This window comes from Danio rerio, chromosome 11, assembly GCF_049306965.1.
Source record: "Danio rerio strain Tuebingen ecotype United States chromosome 11, GRCz12tu, whole genome shotgun sequence".
Taxonomy (NCBI): Eukaryota; Metazoa; Chordata; class Actinopteri; order Cypriniformes; family Danionidae; genus Danio; species Danio rerio.
In genome coordinates, this window is record NC_133186.1 from 28,043,578 (window position 1) to 28,069,806 (window position 26,229).

Genomic DNA, 26,229 nt, shown 5'->3' on the forward strand with positions numbered 1-26,229 from the left:
TTTATGAACTTTAGAAGTCCTGCAAGAAAGCTTTCTTTGCCATTCCAGATGACTTTTAATAAGTTATTTGAGTCATTGCAGAGATGTATGGATGCAGTCGTCCAAGCTCATGGGAGTCAAACACAATATTAACTGTTTTTCCACTGGAGCATGACTTTATATTCTATACTGTACATTATTTCTCTTAAGTGACAAGACATTTGTCTAAGCAAAGTCAGACCTTACTGTCCTAATTAAATAATTAAAAGCAATATAATCAAGCCATGTTCATTTTTTATTTTGTTAAAAGAAGCGTAATCTAGAGGCTTTTGCCTTTCATATAAGCCACTTCTGATATCAAATGATCAACTAAAAATCAATTATTAATTGTTGTTCCTAAAACTTGGATAGGCAACAAAACTTTTCTCAGGTAGTTTAGTAATCATGCAAAGATTTGTGATTTAGTAAATAATTGCTGTAATTAGGTAATTTATTTTAAAACAAAAAGCAGAAATTAACATTTTGCAAAAATTTTAATAAATTACATCATTTACTGTATCTATAATAATGAGATAACTTGATTGAAATACCTTTAAAAATACTTATCAAAGGTATTTAACGTAGCCATAATACATATTCAATGTAAAGTGAATGAATCCGGAACAGGTGCGTGTAAGCGGTGCATGACTGGAACTTGTAGATCTTTAGCGGACTGTGTGTTTACCAGCGATGTGCCAAAATTAGATCGCTGGTGATTGTGACATTTAAAAACTGATCAACCATAAATATTTGCTAAGAGATTACTTACTTAAAACAATTCCAATTATTACTTTTACAATTTTTTGAAGCATCTTAGAATAATTACAGCATTTGTATGACAAATGGACAAACGAAAATTTTATAAAAATGCCATTACAATGTATTGCTGTCTTGACATTAAACATTTATTCCACTTTAAATGCTATTTATCCATGTGAAGAAACAACTTTTTAAATGATAGTTAATTTATGATAAAAATTCCACCGAAGCCCACTGGAACCAATCATGAGTTTGAATCTGGACTGCTAGTTCCCTGACTGGTGACCCCTGTCCTCTGCATTTAATTGAGGAAAACAGGCTTTCCTGCATCTGTCGACGAAATGTTATGCAGTAGGTATCAGGTGGCGGTGACCGAGAGTGATTTATTAATGTCATTCAGCACAAGCACCTCTCTTTGAGGGGAAAAAGTGCCTACTCTGCCCTTTGCTTATCCAAAGCTTACAGCTGTCAGTATGCACATTACAGAGAGAGAATGACTGGCATCTCGGTAATGAAATGTGAGATAGCCAGCATCTGATGAATCGCCTTTCTCTTCCCATTTGGTCGCTTCTTGCTTTGCAATTCATTATTATTTCTAAACAGACCATCGTCTCATCTTCTTTCACACTGAAGCTCAAAGATTTATCTCACTGTGTACTCGAGATGCATCTTTGTAGGTCCCTATATGCCTGTGAGAGGGCAGCCTTTAACATTCAACTCACTTGCATTCAAGGCCAAAACCGAATCCACTTTCGCTGAATGTCAAGAGCAGTAAATCTGGGCAATTATCAGTGTTACGGTCCAATGTTCAATGATTGGTGTTTGTACGTACAAAAACATTTAAAAAAAAAGCAAGAACAGCAGAAATGGAGATAAACGTAAAAAACGCTGTACCTTAATCTGCTTTGACTGACAACTTACCCATGAGTCATTCCCATTCTTAATTACATTTCAGTTGCCTAGTGGAAAGCTGGAGGTTGACTGAAACATTAAGGCTGCAAAACAATGTGCAGGTTCTCATTAACCCAACAATGTAAAGTCGTCCTTCCTGCATTCCTTATTAGAAGTACCAGGAAAACATTCGAAAGGACTGATTGAGGGGAAGAGTACAACTTATTATTTCTCACAGTATTATAGCTTAAAGTGGTTATATGACTTATGTAATAATCATGGAAACTTTTAAAGAAACTCAAAAACAACAACAAAGACCTTCTGGAACATTCTAGGTTGTTTATGAAAGCCTGACTGATCTTATGTGAAGTACAGTACTTGATGTTCCCAGTGAAATCAAAAGCATATGATGTTAAGGTGCATTCTTAAGAACCCCTCTTCCCTTCTATGAAATCAAAATTAAGGGTTTATCTAGTGAAACCAATGCTTATACATTGCTCAGGATGATGTGATATGATGCCAGGGGATTGCTATGGTATCTGCTATGTTCAGATGCTTTCAGGACTCCTAATATAATGAAAATAAAACGAAAAACCTTCTCCTTATTAGATGGAGAGGTGGTAACAAGTAGCAGTTTAATTCAATTTGTCATTGAATTATTCACTTAACAGATTTGTTTACCAACTGATCCATTCAGTATGAGACTAGCCTTCATAAATGAGAATCTATCAATCTCATAACATTGGTTGAAAAAACACTGCTCTATCCAGTAACGAAACAACTGAAACTTCTATTAGAACAAGCCTTAAAAAGAATCACTGAATTTTGTCCTTAAGAGATTTATTTAAAATACTGTTTTAAAACAAGTGAAGTATTTATATCTGAGCCTTTGAATCATTTGCTTAAGAGATTCATTCAAAAACACTGATTCAACTCAGTAATGAACAGAGAAGCTAACATGACATTGTCATTGAATGTTTTGTGCAATAGATTTATTTAAAAATCTGATTCATTCAGCATTAAAACCTGTCTCTCAAGAGATTCACTGAATGTTAACTTAATGGCCACCAGTGTAGCTTATAACAAGGTTTTCTGAATTTCAACATAGAACACCTTTAAATAGTCAACATGGCACCAACAATGCCAAGGTCTTGGATTTGGTTCCAGGGGAATCCATTGGATGCTTAATGCCTTTGGTATGTCGTTTGAATAAAAGTGTCAGCCAAATGTACAAATGTAAGTGTGTTAAATGATAGACAGAAAGAACATAGATAAGTAAAACTATATATAGAAAAATGCAAGAATAGATAGAAAGAACGACAGACAGAATGATAGAATAAAAGAACAACAGATAGAAAGGACGATAGATAGAAAGAATGAAAGAACAACAGATAGAAAGATAGAAGGAATGATAGAAAGAACTATAAAAATAACAAAACAATGATAGACAATTGATAGAAACAATGAAAGAACGATAGATCAAAAGAACGATAGAATGAAAGAACAAGAGATGGAAAGAGCAATAGAAAGATTGATAGAATGAAAGAACGATAGATAGAATGATAGAAAGAACAATAAATAGAATGATAGACAGAACGATAGATAGAAAGAATGAAAGAACAATAGATAGAAAGGATGATAGAATAAATAATATAAAGAACGAAACAATAGTAGATGGAAATAACAATTTAGAGAAAGAATGAAAAACATATAAATCGAAGGGGGGATAGATCAAAAGAACAACGCATAGAAAAAACGACGGATAAAAAGAATAACAGAAAGAATGAAAGAACAAGAGATAAAAAGAACAATAGAAGGAATGATGGAAAGAACGAAACAATGATAGAAAAAAAATCATGAAAGAATGATAAAACGAAAGAACGATTCAAAAGAACGATAGAAAGACTGATGCATATAGAACCATGGATAGAAAGAATGAAAGAACAATAGATAGAAAGAACAATAGAAAGCGATAAACAGAAAGATCAATAGAAAGAACGAAAAAAGAATGATAGAAAGAAACAATAGAATGATAGAAAGAACAATAGAGCAAAAATTGATAGAAAGAACTTTAGTACAAATAATTTAGTTTTAGTAAATGTAAATGAGCGACGCAGTGGCACAGTGGGTAGCACGTTCGCCTCACAGCAAGAAAGTCACTGAGTCGATGGTTCAAGCCTCGGCTCAGTTGGCATTTCTGTGTGGAGTTTGCATGTTCTACCTGCGTTCGCTTGTGTTTCCTCCGGGTGCTCCGGTTTCCCCCACAGTCCAATAACATGCAGTAGAGGTGAATTGGGCAGGCTAAATTGTCCGTAGTGTATGAGTGTGTGTGTGAATGAGTGTATGTGGATGTTTCCCAGGGATGGGTTGCGGCTGGAAGGGCATCCGCTGCGTAAAAACTTGCTGGATAAGTTGGCGGTTCATTCCGCTGTGGCGACCCCGGATTAATAAAGGGACTAAGCCGACAAGAAAATGAATGAATGAAGGATAAATGTAAATGAACAGTTACCTCAGTCTCTCCAAATGGAATCAAACATAAATATGTACATTTTGTTTCTGTAAAGTTGAGTTTTTTTAAACACTGAAGTCTTTTAAAATCTGATCATGGGAGAATGGTGCTCCAGTACTCCTGATCAGATCAGACACCAATCTTAATACCAGGTTTAAGCAGGGTGCAAGTCCTTCATCTGATGCAGATTTCAATCACAGCTGTACCAGGCCCTCATCTCCAGCTTTGCTGAGCACGCCAACAAGATAAGGTCGGATTTACACTACAGATTAAAGCTAGAAAATCTGTCTGAAATAAATCCAACAGACACAATGGCAAAACAAGAAGCCTTTCAAACACACACGCACACACACAGAGTGCAGAGGCACTTTGAAATGAGTAGTTGAGACCTCTATAAAAGGTTCAAAAATACTTGATGGGAACAGAAAACGGGAAAATGATCCCTTGCTGAACCAGATGCTTTTTAATATTCTTGTGGAGTAAAGGGGCATTTTGAGAATGACAGATGCTTGGGTTACCGTCTCCCTCAGGTCTGTACATCATATTAGTTTCCTTGTCACACAAACTGGCCTTCAACCAACACCACATATGACTTCCAGTACAGATGACCAATGCTATGAGATGCAGCCAGAAAAACAAACTGGTTGGTCGATAGATAGAACGATAGATTGAATGATAGATAGAAAGAATGACAGATAGAAAGAATGAAGGAATAATAGACTGATAGGCTGAAAAGAATGATAGAATGAAAGAACGATAGATAGAAAGAGCTATAGATAAAAAGAACGAAATACAGAAAAAACTACAGATATAAAAAACAATATATAAAAAACAAAAGAACAACAGATAGAAAAAATGATAAGAATGACAGAGAGAATGACAGAGAGAACGATAGAAAGAATGAAACAATGATAGAAAGATGTATAGATTGTATAGACAGAATGATAGACATAAAGAACAAAAGAACAATACATAGTGTTGATGAAACTAAATCGAATAATAGATAAAACGATAGTAAGAATGAAAAAATAATAGATAGAAAGAACAAAAAAATATATAAATAGAAAGAACAATAGAACATAGATAGAACAATAGATTGAATGATAAACAAAAAGGCAGATAAAATGAATGAAAGAACCATAGATAGAAAAAACAAAAGAAAGATAGATAGAAAAAAGATAGAATGAAAGACAGAAAGAATGATAGATAAAAAAATGATAGAAAGAATGTCAAATATAAAGAACAATACATATAAAGAATGAAAGAACAATAGACAAGAACGCCAGTAAGAATGATAGATATAAAGAACAAAAAACAATAGATAGAACGAGAGATTAAAAGATAGATAAAATGATAGATAGAATAAACAATAGAACAAAATATAGAAAGAATGACAGATAGAAAGAATGAAGGAATAATAGACAGAAAGATGATAGAACGAAAGAACGATAGATAGAAAAAGCGATAGATAAAAAGAACGAAATACAAAAAGAACTACAGATATAAATAATGATAGAAAGAATGACAGAGAAAATGACAGAAAGAACGATAGAAAGAATGAAACAATGATAGAAAGATGTATAGATTGTATAGACAGAATGATAGACATAAAGAACAAAAGAACAATACATAGTGTTGATGAAACTAAATCGAATGATAGATAAAACGATAGTAAGAATGAAAAAATAATAGATAGAAAGAACAAAAAACAATATAAATAGAAAGAACAATAGAACATAGATTGAATGATAGATAAAAAGGCCGATAAAAGAATGAAAGAACCATAGATAGAAAAAACAAAAGAAAGATAGATAGAAAAAAGGATAGAATGAAAGACAGAAAGAATGATAGATAGAAAAAATGATAGAAAGAAAGACAAATATAAAGAACAATACATATAAAGAATGAAAGAACATCAGATAAGAACGACTGTAAGAATGATAGATATAAAGAACAAAAAACAATAGAAAGAACGATAAATTGAATGATAGACAAAACAATAGAGAGAAAGAACAAAAGAATGATAGAAAAAAACGATAGAATAAACAATAGAACAAAATATAGAAAGAATGACAGATAGAAAGAGTGGTAGACAGAAAGAACAAAAGAACAATACACAGAAAAAAACGATAGAATAAACGATAGAACAAAAGATAGAAAGAATGATAGATAGAAAAATTATTGATAAAAAGAATAAAAAATATAAAGAACAATATAAATAAAGAACGAAAGAACAATATATAGAATGAGAAACAATGATAGATATAAAGAACAAAAAAATAGATAAAATGACAGATAAAACAATAGGTAGAAAGAATGAATGAATGATAGACAAAGAACGATGAAGAACAATAGAATGACAAAACTATGATAGTACGATAGAAAAAACGATTGAGAGAACGATAGAATGAAACAACAATAGAAAGAATGATAGATAGAAAGAAAAATAGAAAGAACGGTTTATAGAAAGAACAAAATAACAATAGATAGAATGATAGAAAGAACAATAAAATGATAGAAAAAAGAAACAACGACAGACAGACAGACAGACAGACAACCAGACGGACGGACGGACGGACGGACGGACGGACGGACGGACGGACGGACGGACGGACGGACAGACAGACAGACAGACAGACAGACAGACAGACAGACAGATAGATAGATAGATAGATAGATAGATGCAGTGTACTACTATTGTAATACATTGATTGTACTAAGAACCTCTTAAAAGTTGTAATATTGTGTGCACTTTATCTTCTCCTTATATCAATTGCCAGACAGTAGTGGCTCGAATCGACCAGTGAGAGAAAAGCAGGACTAAAAATGATAGTATGAAAGATGAAGGCACACCTGTGAGGACGCAGCAGCTCTCCAGAGGGACCGCTCTCATTTGAATTATTGATCACAGCCCCTGCTGACAGCTGTACATATGAGCAAAACCTCACAGCTTTGAGAAGCGTTAGTGACTCGTCTGGTCAGGTTTACACAGCACTACTGATCCTCCACTAGAGATCTGGCTGAATTATACATTACAGCTGTACAGGTCCTATCTGTGGTGCGGCAGGTAAAGGTGAACAGGACGAGACATTTATACACTGCTATTCATGACAAAGCCTGTCAGAAAAGACAAATAAGTGCAACATTTACGCCTCAATTCTGCTGTATGCTAAAGTTATATGTGTGCTTGCTGTTTTGTCAGATAATAGGGCCGCTCAGATACTAGACACGAGCGTGTGTGCTTGCTAAAATGCCAGAGTTAATGTCAGCGTTGTTTTGTTTCGCAAGGCATTGTGCCATTTGAGCGCACAACCTGTTGTTTGACCAGCTGAAGACTACTGCAGAAGCAGAAAATCTCTTTCAAAACATGTGTTGCACCAAGGAGGAACAGTGAATTGAAATAAAACTGGTAGATAGCTTAGGGCATAAACTACAAGCATCCAAAACAACATGTTACATTTCAGTGTATGCTATGGTTTCTAAAAAAAAAAATCTGGAATTGGAATTAGTGTGGCTCAAATTGTCACATGTTGAAATACCTGGGGGCAACACGGTGGCTCAGTGGTTAGCATTTTTGCCTCACAGCAAAAAAGTCGCTGTTTTGAGTCCCGACTGTGTCAGTTGGCATTTCTTTGTGGGGTTTGCATGTTCTCCCCGTGTTCGTGTGGGTTTCCTCTGGGTGCTTTGGTTTCCCCTACAGTCCAACGACATGCGCTAAAGGTGAATTGAATAAACTAAATTGGCCATAGTGTATGTGTGTGAATGTGTGTGTGTGGGTGTTTCCCACTACTGTGTAAAACATATTCATTCCACTGTGGCGACCCCTGATGAAAAAAGGGACTAAGCCGAATGAAAGTGAATGAATGAATGAAGTACCTGGTTGTTCACATTTCTAGTGGAAATCTGTGGAGATTTGATAAGAATCATCTTTAAATGTTAAATATTTATATGGCAGTTGTTGGTATATTATGCTGTAATGGAATATTCATTTGCCAGGAACCTGTCAAAATAAAAGTATCATTTAGGAAAAAAGATGTAAGGAATAATATTCATTTTAAAGGTGCCATAGAATGAAAATCTGGATATACATACAGTAGGCATAACTGTATAATAAGAGTTCAGTACATGTAAATGCCACAACTTGACCCTTAAACCCCATTATTTCCTCATTCATGTAAATCATGTGAATGTAAAATCCCAGTGAAAAACAGGCCAATGGATCACAGGATACTCACTGGATCAGGCTGCATTTGATTGGACACAACGCTTCCTAGTAGGATTACCATGTTTTTTTTTTTTGTTGCCTTATTTTTAAGTTTATCTAAGTTTATATTAAACCTATAACTCAAGTGGGACTCTTATTTTGAATATTAATCTCATTAATATTCAAAACCGTTCTGAATAAAGTCAAAACTGAGCTTTTCATTCTATGGGTAATTCCTCTTGTGATAAATTAGCATATAAAAATGCTCCTGGAGAACTTTTGAACTTGCCTAAACCACATTCTACAGTACGAAGATATCAGAACGCATCTTAATTTAGTGAATCAACAGCGCTTTAAACATTGTGTATTTGTAGTATACTGTAAGTTAAAACATTTTCTTGAAATACTTAATATCTTTTATTTATAGATTTTTATAATGATCTGTATTTATAATCATTCTAGAATTAATCATTCTTTCCAAAAAGTATGTAAAATAATGAAGCAGAAGAAAACAAAAACTGCATCACGTGAGGTGCATCTAAATCGCATACTTCCATACTATATAGTATGCTGAAAAGCCGAGCCGAGTAGTATGTCTGAATTCATAGAATTTAAAATTCAGTATATGAGAAAAACCATTGTGTGCATTGGATGGACTCTACACTATCCCATCATTTACCACAAGAGAATTCATGAATAGAAGTGAAGCGACACAAATCACACAAGTACGTCACATGATCATGACAAATTGGCAGATTTAGTATATCCGAGTTCCATTCATACTGCTCACAGTATGAATACTGTGTAAAACATACTTTTCTAACAGCCAAGTAGTAAATTTAAATTCAAAAGCAGTAACTAGGAGGTGGTTTCAGACGCAACCATGATTAAAAAAAAAAAAAAAAAAACTAACCACAAAAGTTTTATATTTAAACAATTTAAACAAAGTTTGGATACAAATAACCCAGGATTTCAAAGTAATCATTTCCAACACTGTTCACTGCAAGTTTATACTAAAAGTAACAACAAAAAAACCATTACAAATTTTATCTGGTCTCCCATAAAGCAACATCATCAGTGGTTCCTCACGAGCCGAAAGCTTTGGCCTCAGCCCCGTGTCGGAAGCCATCTGTCAGGATGGGCTCTCTTCAACTCCTCCTCCTCTTTTCAACTTAATGGAGTGCTTTGATGACATTAGGCATTTCCTCCAGCTGCAACACGCGTAGAGGGAAATGAAAGTAACATATTGGCCCCTGATCGATATCTGGATGGGAGACGTGGAGGGAATACAGCAGTGGCGGAAGTAGAGAAGTGCGTCACCACTGCAGAACGAGGAGGTGAAGAGAGTGAATGTGTGTGTGTTTATGTGTGTGTGTAGAGGGTGCAGAGATGAGAGCGGCGATCAATGCTGTCGAGATCCTGGAAAGATTCCTAATGAATGAATCACGCTCTCGCAGGTCTTTCAGCATTTGGACCTGCTTCTCCAGAGCAATTCCTATGCTAATGGACTCCAGGGTTATTTTAATGTGGCATGTAAACAAATAATTACAGCTGGGATAGATCGTTCCCTGTTTACACTCAAGTTTGAATATGCAGATTGTATTAAATAATTCATATTACTAATCTTTTTGGATTTTTAATTAATAATTAACAATTTTAATAAAAAAAAACTATATAATCATCCAATCAATAATCAATATTATTATTGTTGTTGTTGTTATTTCATATGAAATAGTTTAAACTCAAAAGCTTTTAACTCTAGAATTTTAATATATATTTTTTACAATAATTCTAGAATTATTATTGTAATTAATAAATATTTTATTAAAAATAAAAAACTGAATAAATGATTTTATTAATAATAAATAAGAATAAAATAAATTGGTAAAAATATTGCCTTTAAAATCACAATAATAATAATAATAATATTAATAACAATAATAATAATAATAATAATAACAACAAGAACAACAACAACAACCACCACAACAACAACAACAACGGCAACAACAACAATAATAAAAATAATAATAATAATTATTATCATTATTATTGTTGTTGTTATTATATAATAAATAGGTCAAACTCATAACCTTTTAACTATAGAATAATTAATAATAAAAAAAATAAATCATTCTATTAATAATCAATAAGAATAAAATAAATCGGTAAAAATATACAGCAAAAAGGTCGCTGGTTTGAGCCCATCATTTTTTAAATTAGTATTATAATAATTATTATTATTATTTTATATCAAATAGGTCAAACTCAAAAGCTTTTAACTTTAGAATTATGATTTTTTTACATTATATCTAGAATTATTTTTTAATTAATAATTAATATTTTTACAAAAAAAAAATTTAAATACATCATTCAATCAATAATCAATAAGAATAAAATAAATTGCTTAAAATCTTTAGCTTCTAAAAATTACAATAGTAATAATATTAATAACAATAATAATATCTATACTAAATAGGTCAAACTCAAAAGCTTTTAACTTTAGAATTAGTATTTTTATATTTTTATTTTTTACATTAATTCTAGAATTATTATTTTAATTATTAACTAATAATGAATCATTTAATTAAAAATAAAAAACTAAATAAATCATATAAGTATAATAATCAACTAGAATAAAATACATTGTAAAAAATCTTTAGCCTCTAAAAATCACATTAATAATAATGATGATGATGATGATAATAATGACAATGATGATAATAATAATAATAATAATAATAGTTATTATTATCATTGTGGTTGTTGTTTTTATTATTATTTTGTACTAAATAGGTCAAACTCAAAAGCTTTTAACTCTAGAATTAAAATGTTTTTTTCTTTTATTTTTAACATTCATTCTAGAATTATTCCTTCTTTTCCCCAAAAATATATGAAAGTAAAATGCAGAAATAAAATCCATATTTGACCCAACTGTCGGTTGAAACCGCCCTGGAATGAATTTCTCTCTCTGAGATCTTTCAGCATTGAGGCCTGCATCTCCAGAGCAATTCCTATGCTAATAGACTCCAATGTTATTATAATGTGGCATGTAAACAAACAATTACCGCTGCGGCAGATAGATCATATATGCAGTTATTAATAGCTTTCAAGTTAATTCTAAGAAGCTGTCATAGTTTATAATATTAGTGTTGTTCCATATTAGGCCACAAGTTTTGTTCTGAGTGTCAGCTATGTGATGCTTTTTTCTCCAGCAATAATTAATCAATGGATGATAATTAATTCAATCACTGTATGCGTTTCATGCTGTGCCACAGATGTCACATTATTTGCAGTGACAAAGGTGAAGGAAGTTTTTTTAACAAGTCTAACCCTCCAAATAAAAAAATAAAAAAACAGAAGCGCAAACAAATAATTCACACAGATGCTAAGAGCAATCTGTCTGCCACAAAACAAGCCAGCAGCGTTACATAAATTTACAGCGGGATGAAAACTATACAGCGACAAACTTGGTTGTGATTCAGAACTGCTGGCAGACTCTAGGGGATATTGGCCATTGGAGTATTACTTTCATTTATTTCTGCAGGACTGTGATGTGTGTGCTATTATATGACTGGGCAATTTCGGTAACATTGCAGAGAATAATTTTCCTACTCGGGAGTTTTGACTTGTTGTCCAGTGAAACATCTAAATGAAGGGATAGTTGATTAAAAATTAAAAGTCTGTCAGCATCATGCCACTGTACAGATAGGTATACCTTATTTTGCAACTGTGGCTCATTGGTAATACACAAATCAGTCTACATTTTTGCAAACCTAAATAAAATTTACATCGACATACATTTGAAAGCAGTTTAGATAAAGTAAAATCTACAGGGCAGTTTGACAGTAACAACTTTTGTTTCTTTTCTATGAGGGTAATCAGTAGCAAATCTGGAGCTTAGCTAACAGCATTGAACATGTACAGTAATTACTAAAACAAAACAAAAACCTACTCTTGGATTGCGGACTCTAGCTAATAAACCAACTTTGCTGTTTTTTTACTGGTAAATGCATTTCTGTAGAATTATTGATATTTAACAAAAAATTTCCATAAAATAGTTAAAAAACAAAGTAATAATAATAAAATAATCATACAAATAATTATTTTGTACTCAAGTTGAGTTCTGTTAAAGATATCTCGCAAAATGTGAGAGTGGGAGAATTTGCACATGTGGAGTGAAATCTGAGAGGTGGTAAGTGCCGACTTAAGGCTAATTTATACTTCTGCGTCAAACGCCGGCATATGCTACGGTGTTGACGCATAGCCCTTCACCGTGGCCATCAGCGTCGCTGACGTGCACCTCTCAAAAAATGTAACTACACATCACAACGACGCGTAGCGCAAACTCTGTGATTGGTCGGCTTGGTAGCGCTAACAAGTCTGGGCGGGACCGAGAACCACGTGAATGGTGCGAGCCTGATGGAGCGATTGTTTACAAGTGTGGAGTCCCGTGAAGGAGCTCCGGATAGAAAGTTTCGTTTTGTGTTTACCTCATAGTTAAAGTTTTTGCACGTCTGCCGGTTCCTGCCTCAAAATGAGCGAGTTTGAGCCACTAGTACATCCCGGAAGTGTTTAGGAAAAGCAAAACAGCAGCGAAGAAACTCGACACAGAGGAACATTTACACCTCACTGCCAACTAGCGTTTCGGAAGTGTTAATGCAGACCAACAGAGACAGCGCGCAGAAGTATAAATGCACAGCTACACCCGTTGCATGCGCCGTGGATTACGCCAGTCACTTGACACAGAAGTATAAACCAGCCTTTATGGTTGTACAGCGAAACTGAAAGTTTAAAGTGTTAAGGTAAATTTGCTAAACACATTTGTGTCTGTCATTTTGTATTCGTGAATGACATTTTACAAATACAAAACTATTAATCTGCAACTTCGCATACAAAACATATTCAAAAACTTTTCTTCCGTGGTCAGTTTGCTTGGGAGCTCATCTTGTACGCCTTTGTACTTGGGTTGCAAAGTAAAGCACGGTTCTACAAGACAGATACACACCATGTGAAATCAAGGTATAACTATATGGTCACAGTGTTTCTCTTACGTTTGCGTTTGAAAACACTTTTGGTTAAGTTTAGTGAAAGGGTTTAGGTCAGTGGTTTGCCAGAGCCGATGAGCCTCCCTTCTCATGTATTTGAAACATACAACAAAACGAACCCTGAGTAACATATATTTTAGATTTGGAAGAATGTAGAGAGCACCCTTCAGTGGATTTGCCATCTGAAACGTTCAACAAAATGTAGGAGCAACACATTTCAGGTTTTGTAAAAATGTAGGCTTAGGTACACATCTCTAATAAGTCTGAGTAGGTATTTTAAATAAGAGATGCCCAAAGTAGGACCCGCAAATCAAAGTTGGGTCATGGTAACCTTTGATTTGGCCCATCATCCCATCTGAAAATAGAGTGGTTGGGGCAAATGCCTTTGACACAAATCATCATTTCAAATTTAACTGCGAGCAAATCAAGGTAAAGGCAAGAGCAGCTAGGGTATTCAGCACTATTGTGTTATGAAATTAATTGTTCATGTTTACTATAGTAAGTTTATTATAAAATGCTACAAACTATACTGCGTTAGTTAATATGATTTAAAGCAACATTTTGGTATGTATTCAGCCCACAGTCCACAATCAAGTTTTTTTTTTTTTTTTTGCATTTTATAGGAAAAACTTTGGGCACCTCTGTTTTAAACAATAATTTTCAGTTGTTTAACTCGAGTCTTAAGTTTTATGAATCTGTTTGCTGTTCAAGAAACATTTCTGATTTTCAATGTTAAAAATAAGCACACTTTGCACACTGCTTCTACATTTTATTTAGACCAGTTTATTTTACGTTTATGAGTTTCATTTTTCTTTTAAACACAAAAAGAAGCTATTCTGAAAAATGCTGAAAACCTGTAACCATTGACTTCAATAGTAAATGTTTTTCCTACTATGGAAGTCAGTGGTTAGTGGTTTCAGCATTTTTTAAATATCTTCTTATGTGTTCAACTAAAAAACAAACAGGTTTGACAAGTGAAGGGTGAATACATTTTTTCCATTCTGCTTTAGTGAACATATTAATAAATGTATATTTTGACTGCAAACAAAATAAACAGAACAAGTGTTTTTTTTCCATTAAATTACACAATGATGGGAAAGCAAAGATAAAAACACCCACGTGGAACCAAGTGGCACATATGTCAGGCATACTAAATAGTTCTGAAAGAATCCACTCCCACTGTTCTGCTGAAGCCTGTAATTAACACTCTGCTACATGGTGACATTAATTAGCATCAAAGTTACAAACCCTATGAAGTTTGCACCAAGGGGGCCTTTGGCCTCTACTTATGCATCAGACAGGTAGGAGGACAGACCGTCACTAAAGCAAAAGCTGAATTATTCTTACATAATGGCAGACTTTGCACACGTTAGAGATTCGGTGATTAATATGCATGTTCAAGCCAATTAAAACAGAGGACGTTCTCTTTCATGTGCAAAAGGCGTAAAAAGGATCACCAAAAATGTGGCTACGCTAATGTTGTCAGACTAATTTTAGACAAAAATCACAAGGTCATGTTCAGAAAGTCGAGAGGTAGAGAGAGAGAGAAATAAGTGAAAAATCCCCAGGAACACTCTGTGACCATTCTGACCCCAGATCAGGACACAGAACAGACAGGCGATTCATCTTTTTTGGCGCTCACACACAGCCCGAGCAATTAGGGGTCCGTCTATGACTGGCTTTCTGACCCCGACTGTGGCGTGATTATAATAAATTGCTCAATTAATGCTAGGCTTGCAGTATAAACAATTTTCCGATCTGACTTGATGTTTGATTCAGATTTCCAACTAGCGGTAACAAGTCACCGGGCTTATCTGACCCACAGACAAAAGTCTAATTTGTGCCCTGATTCCTCAGACAACAATAAAAAAATCTTAGCAATTACAATGACAAATGGCCATCTCATTAACCAGTGTCTGGTTATCAGCATAGGTGTTTTTATAGCAGTCTAAACGAAGGCCTCCAAGCGAGTCCAGAAATAAAGCAACTATTTAAATAATGCATTCCCCCGTTTTGACATTCTCACAGCATTCAAGCTCAGAGGTGTGTCTTTATAATTCCTCAACATCTCGGAGACTTAACCTCTATGTGATTAATGTTAAGTACAGACAATAGCCCACTGGCTTAGAGGTGGACAGTGTGATTGATCTGCTCTCATTACCAGCTATAGAAGAGGAAGAGCTTACGGTGTGTCAGCATCTATGTCCATTTCCCAGCAGACTGACACTTCTACTATCTTGCCTTTAGCCTGGTCTGTCCTCCTTAGTGCTTCGTTTTCTCAAATATGCAGTGTAAAGTATGGGAAATATGCAAACAAAATGTAAAACCTAATTAATCTTATTGGTAACACTTTACAACAAGGTTGTATTAGTTAATGGTAGCTAATAATGAACAAAAATGAGCAAAAAGTTTATTACAGTATTTGTTCATGTTAGTTAATGTTAGTTAATAAAAATACAGTTCTTTATTGTTAGTTCATGTTAGCTCATTGTGGATCAATGCTAACAAGCATGAGTTATGATTTTAATTAATCAGTAGTAAATGTAAAGTTGATATCAGTTCATGTTAGTAAATTCATTACCTAATGAAACCTTATTGTGAAGTGTGACCATATTATTTCAGTGTTTAGGTGAAGAGTGAGAGATAATTATGATCATTATTAGGGGTAAAAAAAACACAGATTTCTATAAACAAATATATTTTTTAAATGTATACTAACTCAATATATAGTAACTACCAGATAGTTGGAAAAAAAATTGTTAATTGCATCCTAGACCAAAAAAAAAAAAAAAAACTCCTAAGTGTATATTTGAGATTTTCACATCATCTAAAACTGAATAAACAAGCTTTCCATTGATGTATGAATAGACCAATGGAACAACTGAAGGTTTTTAGTCACGTGAGATGTGCGAAGACCTGGCGTGCAAAACAATGGCTAGTAACGGCAGCTTATACAGGAATCTCCATAGAAACGTGCCACAATCCAGTCAGATTTCCTTCTTCTTCAAGCTATGAATGATTGGATCACATGTCAACAGAACAAAACAAAACAAGCAAAAAAGAGAGATAAACACAAACTGTACATTTTGAACACTTGTGATCCATATAGATGTATTTGAATTTTAAAATCTGTCAGGTCCCTGCTGGAGCTCCAATTTGGTGATGTTGACATACATCTTGTAGAGAAACCCTCAGCAATTCAGTCATTGGAGAGCATTATAGTGTCTGCTTTTATGCTTGTTTTTTTTCTTTTGCTTAGTTTATTATTTACTGGTGGGGAAAACATATTTGTTCCCTTTTAATTTATAATTTGACATTTCATTTTGATTGATACTTTATTAGAATGGAAATCTTCTAGGAAAAATCACATTTACATTTAAAATATCTTTATAGAATGTGACCTTCACACTCAAAAAAATATTACGGCTGTTTGTTCAAACTACCTGTTTAAAATGAGCTGAAACAACACAATTCTTGTGATTTCTTTGGCCCATTAATTTGTTCTATGCTCAGTCCACTTAAATGGGTAAATCAATAAGTTCACTTAAACATTTTGTGTTGGGACAACATGAAGTAACTGCATTGGTCCAACAACCTGGTTAGGGGATTTGTATTTCCCTGCATGCATGGTGTGGGGTTGAATTAAGAGAGGAAAATGTTGACAATAACAAAAGTAATCTTAGGTGTTTAACGTTAATAGAAAGACTTAAGCAGATCGCACACCAAAAGCGCTGCCATGCATTTCAGAAGTCTAAACATAGGTTTCTATCAGGGTACACACACCAGCGCCGCAAGTCAGCAGCTGTCCGCGGCGCCCAGCCATGACTCAGGACACTGTTCATATTTCTGCCGCGCCACAGAGCCCCATCTGATTAGTTTAATTTTAAATAGCATGCGATTGTGCGGGTCTGGTGTGCGATACTTTTAACTGTCATGTACGCGCCGTGTCGCGGTGCATCTGGTGTGTGACGCCTTTTAGAGTTTCATCTTTACTTTAGTTTGAAAATTTAACAGATTTTCATGTAATGCTTTGAGTTTTGATATTACCTCCTTGCAGAAGCACCCATATTTGGATTTAGACAGCTTAATTAGCAAAAATACAGTTTGTTGCTTTGCTCTGAGTAATAACTGTCCTAAAACCAGTTCTGAGATCAGTCTCAATCAACTGTATACATAACTCATGAAACATGACTAAAAATGGCTCTTTTAGTTCATTTAGGATACCTTCAAATAAAACTAAGAGACTTCAAAATGTATGACACATAATATTTTCAGGCCTTTGAGTTTAAGTTGAATAAAAAAAAAATACAAATTACTTAAACCTTTATTTGATAAAATTATGTTGGACCAACTTAATTGTTTTTAATTGAGTGAATATATATTTTTTGTTGGTGCTAAGCAAATTAACTGGATGGAAATCCTGTCCTCGATTAAATTGAGTTCATCCAATGAAATATTTTTGAGTGTACTTAATGTTGGAATGAGTTTTGGCATATAGAAAAGAAATAGATAACTCAGACTTATACAATATATTTATGGCTATTACTACAAACATATCCATGCAACCTAAGACTGGTTTTGTGATCTCGGTTTAAATACTGTATGGAAAAAAATTAATGAAGAAAAAAATTTCCAACTAAATCAGTGAAAAGGTGGGTGTCACTCCTGCTCTCTTTCTTCTCATGAAACTCTGTTCAGGCTCTAATTAACAAGCTCTTTGGGTGATGACAAGTATTTTCTTAGAGGAACTCAGGTTTGGTTTCCAGTGTTGTGGGTGTCCTGGTAAATAAAAGGCAGTAAACTGCAGGCAGTGAAATGAGCCAGTGTGGATCAATGACAGGTTGGCCAGGGCCAACAAGGTGCTGTGATTCACCATAATAGAAAAGAAAGTCATGATATCGAGGCTGCCACTGTGTGAAGTACCACCAGATGAGTAAGAAAGAAAGAGGGAAAGTTTGAGACTGCTGAAGCTTACTGTGAAAAAAAACTGTCGGAAATCCTGTCAGCTTCTAGCATGCGGAACAAATGAACCCCTACAGACTTTCATCAAAATAGAAAGCACATATATATCAAATCCAGCACCTTCATTAAAGTTCATGAGAGATGTAGCGATCCCTAATTCAGGAATGATTCCTTCTTTTGAACTAATCATTTGATTAAGTTTAAACCCTTTCATTGTGCTTTACACATTCTTTATCTCTTTTTCATCTGGCAGAAATAATCCATTAATAACCGGACAGATCTATAATTAAACAGTCATAGAAACTTACTAAAATATTCACACATACTCATGCAACACAGGTGAAATGAGACAAGCTCTGTTCCTTGATGCATTCAGGGCAGGAATAACTAAATCACATTGGGACGTCCCTGGCGACACTCACATGTCCCTAATGGGACGTTCCAGAACACCCTTCTCTCCTCCTGAGCTCTGCTTAATTAACAACACACGATTCTTAATTATGGAGACCTCAGCATTGATTTTATTTCAGCAAAATGTAACCAAAAACAGCCTCAAGAGAGGTTCAGAGCAGCTGGTGAGGCTCAAACGAAAGACGAATTTCCTTTGCAAGTGGCCGAAAACGCAGCTCATTAAAGTCTTATAATCAATGTGCCCTCTAAAACGCATCATCAAAAACACGCTCACTCTATGTCCACCATGCATTATGTAAATAGCTTCTCAAAAGGTCAAATGCAAATCTGGTGGAAGTAAGGACAGACAACCTTTCTAATTTCGTCAATGGCAACTTTTTGATAAAACTTTTTTTTAATTAGAAAGATAGTTGGCCCAGAATTGAACATTCTGTCAGCATTTAGTCACCTTGTCACAAACCTGTTTGAGTTGAAGATATTCTGAAGAAAGCTGGAAACCTGTGACCACTGACTTTCACAGTGTTTCTTTTCCCTACTATGGAAGTTAAGTGCTACCAGTGTCCAGATTTCTTTAAAATATCTTCTTTGAGCTTTAGCAGAAAAAAAAAGAAATTTATTAAGGATTAAAACCACTTTAGGGTGAGTAAACGAAGAGTACTTTTTCATTTTTAGATGAATTATCACTTTATAACTATCTCTATTCTCACAAAAACAGGTATAACAGTTGCCTGCACCTTTATAAAGGCAACAATTAAAATTCCTTCATTTTGAGCAATGAATCTTAAATCATTTCTCATTAAGTTTTTATTAATTCAATCCCCAGTGTACAGTTAAAGTCAGAATTATTAGGCCTCTTTTGATTTTTTTTCTTTTTTAAATATTACCCAAATGATGTTTAACAGAGCAAGGAAACTTTCACAGCATGTCTGCTATTTTTTTTTCTTCTGTAGAAAGTCTTAATGTTTTACTTCGGCTAAAATAAAAGCAGTTTTAAATAAAAAATGATTAGCCTCTTTAAGCTATATATTTTTTAGAACAAACCATCATTATACAATAACTTGCCTAATTACCCTAACTTGCCTAGTTAACCTAGTTAAGCCTTTTAATATCACTTTAAGCTGTATAGAAGTGTCTTGAAAAATATGTAGTATATTTACTGTAATCATGGCAAAGATAAAATAAATCAGTTAATAGAAATGAGTTATTAAAACTATTATGATTAGAAATGCGTTGAAAAAATCTTCCCTACGTTACACTGAAATTGGGGGGAAAAACAAACAAAAGGGCTAATAATTCTGACTTCAACTGTATGTAATTAACAAACAATGAACAAAATGTTTATTACAGTATTTGTTCATATTAGTTAAGTTAATAAAAATACAGTTCTTTATTGTTAGTTCATGTTAGCTCCTGGTGGATTAATGCTAACAAGCATGAGTTATGATTTTAATTCGTCAGTAGTAAATGTAAAGTTTATATTAGTCCATGTTAGTAAATACATTACCTATTGAAACCTTATTGTGAAGTGTGACCATATTATTTCACTGTTCAGGTGGAGAGTGAGAGATAATTATGATCATTATTAGGGGTGGAAAAAACAAATTCAAAATACACATATGCAAAATGTATTTCCTAAAAACTAATAAAATTCATAGTAACTACCAGATAGTTAACCCCCCTCCACAATGTTAAGTGCACCCTAGACCACACACACACAGAAAACTGAGAAATATTTAAATACACAGAAATATAAGTGTATATTTGAGATTTTCACATCATCTGAAACTGAATAAACAAGCTTTCTATTGATGTATGAATAGGCCAATGGAACAATTGATTGTTTTCAGTCACGTGAGATTCGCGAAGACCTGGCGGGCAAAACAATGGCTAGTAACGGCAGCTTATACAGAAATCTCCATAGAAACGTGCCACAATCCAGTCAGATTTCCTTCTTCTTCAAGCTATGAATGTTTGGATCACATGTCAACAGAACAAAACAAACACAAAGAGAGATAAACACAAACTATACATTTTGAACACTTGTGATCCATATAGATGTATTTGAATTTTTAAAATCTGTCAGGTCCCTGCCAGAGCTCTAATTTGGAGATGTCAAGATACATCTTGTGGAGAAACTCCCAGTCTAATCCTCAGACTTTTGTTAAAACAGAAAGCACATATATCAAACTTCATCAAAGTTCATGAGAGATGTAGTGATGCCCAATTCAATATACAATGTATGTCATCATTGCACCAACATGTAAATAAAGTGCAAAGGAAAAAAGTTTTTCCATAGTCACAGTTTGTACATTTTTTTCTATAAGTGTACATGAAGACGTTACACCAATGAAGTCTTTGAAAACCCTGTAAAATAAGTTAAGCAACTAATTATGTGTCCCCATTAAAAGCAGTGTCTGTTTGTGGCCTTGTTTTACATTCTTAGCATAGCTTTTAAAGAATTTCACACGGTTCTTCCATCATTTAACAGTGAAAGTATGTCCATTAAGCCACCACACATTCCTCAAATTGAACCCAGAAAGAAAACAGAAATGATTAGCCTAATTTAGGAAGGAATGAGCCGCTGATGTGTCAACACAGTCGTGAGGAGGACGAGATAAACTAGCGGGATGCAGGCATGCAGAAAGAACCCTGAGGAATGAGTCTGATGTCATAACACACGCCTTGAAGATAAATATTTTCTTATAATATAACATATCCACATGAGGGACTGCGTTGTGTCTAATGACACTTTACTCACATGGAGAATACTGTCTTAGTTGCTAAGCAACGGTTACATAAAAAAACGCAAGCTTAAATCTGAATCCCCTTTCCACAGGAAAGTGTCTGGGGATAAAGAGGGGGAGGCTTCCTCTGTGTTTTAAGATGATGGAGCGAAGATGAACACAGAGAACAATTAATTATAGGTGGAACAATCTCATACAATTACAGTGCTTGCAAGGCATCACAGTATTGATAGTCCCTCATCTTTCATCTTCATCTTCTCCATAAATGTCTACAGTTAATTTACCCTTGACTTCTTAACAGATTTGATTAAAACTTTGTTTTGTGGGTGTAGGGAGGTCTCAGCTGTGCTGTTTTAGAGTGTTGAATATTGAATATTGTACATAACAGAAACAGATTAGAGTGATTTATTTAAAGATTATGTATTCTTAAAAACAACAGTTCCAAAAGAGGATTTTTGCAGGAATGTCAGAACCATTTTGGGTTCTTTAAAGAACCTTCATTCATTCATTTTGCTTCAGTTTAGTCTTTTATTTATCAGGGGTCGCCACAGCAGAATGAACCGCTAACTATTCCAGCTTATGTTTTACACATATGAATGCTCTTCCAGCTGCATCATAATACTGGGAAACACCCATACACACTCTCATTCACACACACACACACACACACACACACACTCATACACTATGGTCAATTTTGTTTACCCAATTCACCGATAAGGAACGTCTTTGGACTGTGGGGGAAACCGGAGCACCCACATGAACATGAAGAGAACATAGAAAGCTGGCACTTAAACCAGTGATCTTCTTGCTGTGAGGCCATGCAAACCATTGAGCCACTGCCATCTTCTTAAAGAACCTTTCACTTCATTTGTTTCTTAGCATGAAGAATCTTTTAATAATCTCAAAAACCTTTTGTGGAATGCAAACATTGTTGTTAAAGATTCTTCTTGGAACAACTGATGACAATAAAGAACCTTTTTTAAAGTGTGTGTCATAATATCTGTGAACATATGTATTAAACAATGAACTTAAGTATTTAAAGGTTAAAAGTCACTACATAGAACATTACATGTTGAATATAGTTCAGCAGTACAAGAGAGGATAACAATAAGTGCGACATTTTAATCGCTGCTAATTATTTTAATCGCTTCCAATCCCCTATAATCACTGCACACATTAAAAACCAGGGTTAGAAATTCATTTCTCCATAAAGAGGCAATATTTTAATATGAATATAATAATGTTAAATACATTTTTTAAATAAAATAAATAATAAATATGATACATTTTAAAAACAAAATTAAATAATTTATCTCATTATAAAATAATTTTAGTGACAATAAGAAATGTTTAAATAAAATCAAATAAGCAAAAAAAAAAAAAACGTATATTGTAACTCTGATTACAATATAATTACATTGTTTAGTCATGAAAATTATAATGTCTTGTAATTACCTCCAGTAATTTGAATGAGCGCCATAAAAATGGTTAATAAAAAAAAAAGATCTTTCTCATTTTGACACATCTAGTTCTGCCAGCTCCTGACCTACAGTAAAGTAAGAATGAAGGTGACATCCAAAGCCATTCTGTCATTTCCCCACTAGCAAGAATTGCTGGTGTCAGATGCCCTGATTCTGCTGAGCAGTTTAAACTGATGCCCTGAAATCTGCGAGGGCACAACCGAAAAAAACACAGCACCCTCTCTCACACACAGAACACATCCCACAGCAGCTAAAACGTTAATCGCAGACAAATTCCACTGCACTAAGTGGGACAATGCACATCTGGTGGGCGAAAGCCTGTGGATTATAGTCTCCACTTGATGCTAAAGCTAACATCCTTAGCAGTTCTTAAAGCACCGTGTGAACTACAGAAGCATGATAATTCAGTTTACCTTGTGCTAGATCCTTCTCATCCTTGTCCCAGGGCACACAGCCAGGCCAGCGCATGCTGTCCTCCATCCAAAACCAAGATGCAGCCAAGTTTGCCCTCTGCATCCTTGTGTAACTTTACCTAACTAAGGCTGCGGACTCAGAAATCTCAGTATTGACCCATTGAGCAGTGCTCCAGCAGCTGGTGCAGTCCCTCCCCTTCCCCCTTTACTCACTGGGACAGTTTCTCGCCCTGCCCCGGAAATGGGCTGCATAGCAGATGGTTTGACTCTCTCTCTCATTGTCTTTGGCTATGTTTACACTGCTGCATTTGAGATGTTTTAAAATGAAAATGATCCTCATCCACAATGTTTCCGCTGGATATCAAAAAAGATCTCCATCCACCCAACGCAAAGCTAAAATTAGCTATTAATTCCTGTAAAGGTTTGTAAGTATCAGTACAAATGCTCAAATGAGCGCAATTGAGAAGTTATTCTTAAGATTTATACTTAATTAAGTAGTTTAAAAATGTGTACTTGATTAGATTTTTAGTGATGTATCAGTACTCTTTCTTCACCATTTTCCTTCAACCTAAAGTCACTACTTTAGTGTACTGTACATGTTAATTTTTTTCTTGTCTATATTGATTCACTACATTTGACTCAATTCATGAAACACACTGAAATTCATACTGAAATTTAAACTGAAATCTACAGCAAATTTAAAAATAGTACTGAAATAAAAAAAATAAATATAAAAATGCAAAACTTTAATAACTTTGGCCAGCATAACAAAAATATAAATAAATAAATAAATAAATACACTCATGGAATGAACTAAAACTAAACTGAACAAAACTACAGCAAATGTAAAAATAGTGTCAAAATAAAGAAATAAATGAAAAAAATGCTAAGCTATAACAACTTTGGCCAGCATAACAAATAATAATAATAATAATAAAAATAATAATAATAATAAAATAAATAAATAAAAACACTGATTGAATGAACTAAAACTAAATTGAAATCTACAACACATTTAAACATAACATTAAAATAAAATAAATAAATGTAAAAATGCAAAACTATAATACCTTTGGCCAGCATAACAATAAATAAATAAATAAATGAAACTAACAAGGGCGACGTAGAGGCGCAGTAGGTAGCGCTGTCGCCTCACAGCAAGAAGGTCGCTGGGTCGCTGGTTCGAACTTCGGCTCGGATTGGCTCAGTCGGCATTTCTGAGTGGAGTTTGCATGTTCTCACTGCGTTTGCGTGGGTTTCCTCCGGGTGCTCCGGTTCCCCCCACAGTACAAAGACTGTGAATTGTGTAGGCTAAACTGTCAGTAGTGTGTGTGTGTGTGTGTATAAATGAGTGCGTGTGGATGTTTCCTAGAGATGGGTTGCGGGCATCCGCTGAGTAAAAACATGCTGGATAAATTGGCGGTTCATTTCGCTGTGGCAACACCGGATTAATAAAGGGACTAAGCCGACAAGAAAATTAATGAATGAATGAAACTAACAAGACCATTAATGGAATGAACTAAAATTAAACTGAAATGAACAGTAAATGTGATATATGTGAAATAGTTTCCAAATAAAGAAATAAATGTAAAAATGTAAAGCTATAACAACCTTGGCCAGCATGCAAATAAATAAATAAATAAATAAATAAATATGATTGTGCAGTGGGTTGTGCTGTCGCCTCACAGCAAGAAGGTTGCTGGTTCGTAATGTATGTGTGTGAATGAAAGTGTATGGGTGTTTTCCAGTGATAGGTTGCAGCTGGAAAGGCATCCCCTGTGTAAAACGTGCAGGATAAGTTGGCGGTTTATTCTACTGTGGTGACTCCTGATTAATAAAGGGATTAAGCCAAAATGAAAATGATGAAAACAGTCATGTAATGAACAAAAATTAAAGTGAATTGTAGAGCAAATTTAAAAATAGTGTTAAAATAAATAAATAAAATAAAAAGATGCGGTGGCATAGTGGGTAGCGCTGTTGCCTCACAGTAACAAGGTCGCTGGTTCAAACCTCAGCTGGGTCAGTTGGCATTTCTGTGTGGAGTTTGCTCTCCACATGTTTGTGTGGGTTTCCTCCGGGTGCTCTGGTTTCCCCCACAGTCCAAAGACATGCGCTATAGGTGAATTGAGGAAGCTAAATTGTCAGTAGTGTATGTGCGTAAATGAGAGTATATGTGTGTTTTCCAGTGATAGGCTGCAACTGGAAGGGCATCAGCTGTGTAAAACATATGCTGGATAAGTTGGCGTTTCATACCACTGTGGTGACCCTGATTAAAAAACGGACTATGCCGAAAAGAAAATGAATGAATGAATAAGAATAAATAAATGCTTTACATTAATTACTTCAGTGTTTCTCAACCACATTCCATGAGAACAACCAGCACTGCATGTTTTGGATGTCTCATTTGTCTGTCAAACCCATTCCAGGTCTTGGAAAATGTGGTCCTTCAGGAACGTAGCTGAGAAACACTGGATTACTTAATGCATTGATTGAAGTAGAAGAATTATCATTATGAAAAAATGCATCAGACAGACCAACCTCAAATACGAATGCTGTATAAGTGAAGCAAATATGTACAGTGTGGAACATTAAAAATATCCAGGAAGATGCATACAATGACTGTTTAGAATGCATGTCACTGATGAGAAGATGAAGAATGCAAATGAATATTTTTATAAAAACAAAGCTTGATTCAGGGCTATGATATTTCGTGTGCATTTGAGATGATCAGGCCTTATTCAACATTTTATCATTAAAACGGGGAAAAATGTAAATACTCAATAATA

The 26,229-nt window shown here is 34.4% G+C and overlaps 1 protein-coding gene across 15 annotated transcripts in view; it reads right to left on the reverse strand.

Moving 5' to 3' along the window:
- Positions 1-26,229, reverse strand: part of kaznb (kazrin, periplakin interacting protein b) — a 325,903-nt gene that overhangs the window by 115,102 nt on the left and 184,572 nt on the right. For 3 of the 15 annotated variants that reach the window (XR_012386898.1, XM_021479663.3, XM_073916126.1), the window contains exon 1: positions 23,444-23,568. The exons of the other annotated variants lie outside the window; for them this stretch is intronic. Coding sequence is in view for 1 of the 3 variants with exons in the window: in XM_021479663.3 (XP_021335338.1) it covers positions 23,444-23,546 (103 nt within the window). In the remaining 2 variants the exon portion in view is untranslated. Of the gene's footprint in view, positions 1-23,443; positions 23,569-26,229 lie in introns of those variants that run through there. 15 annotated transcript variants of the gene reach the window in all.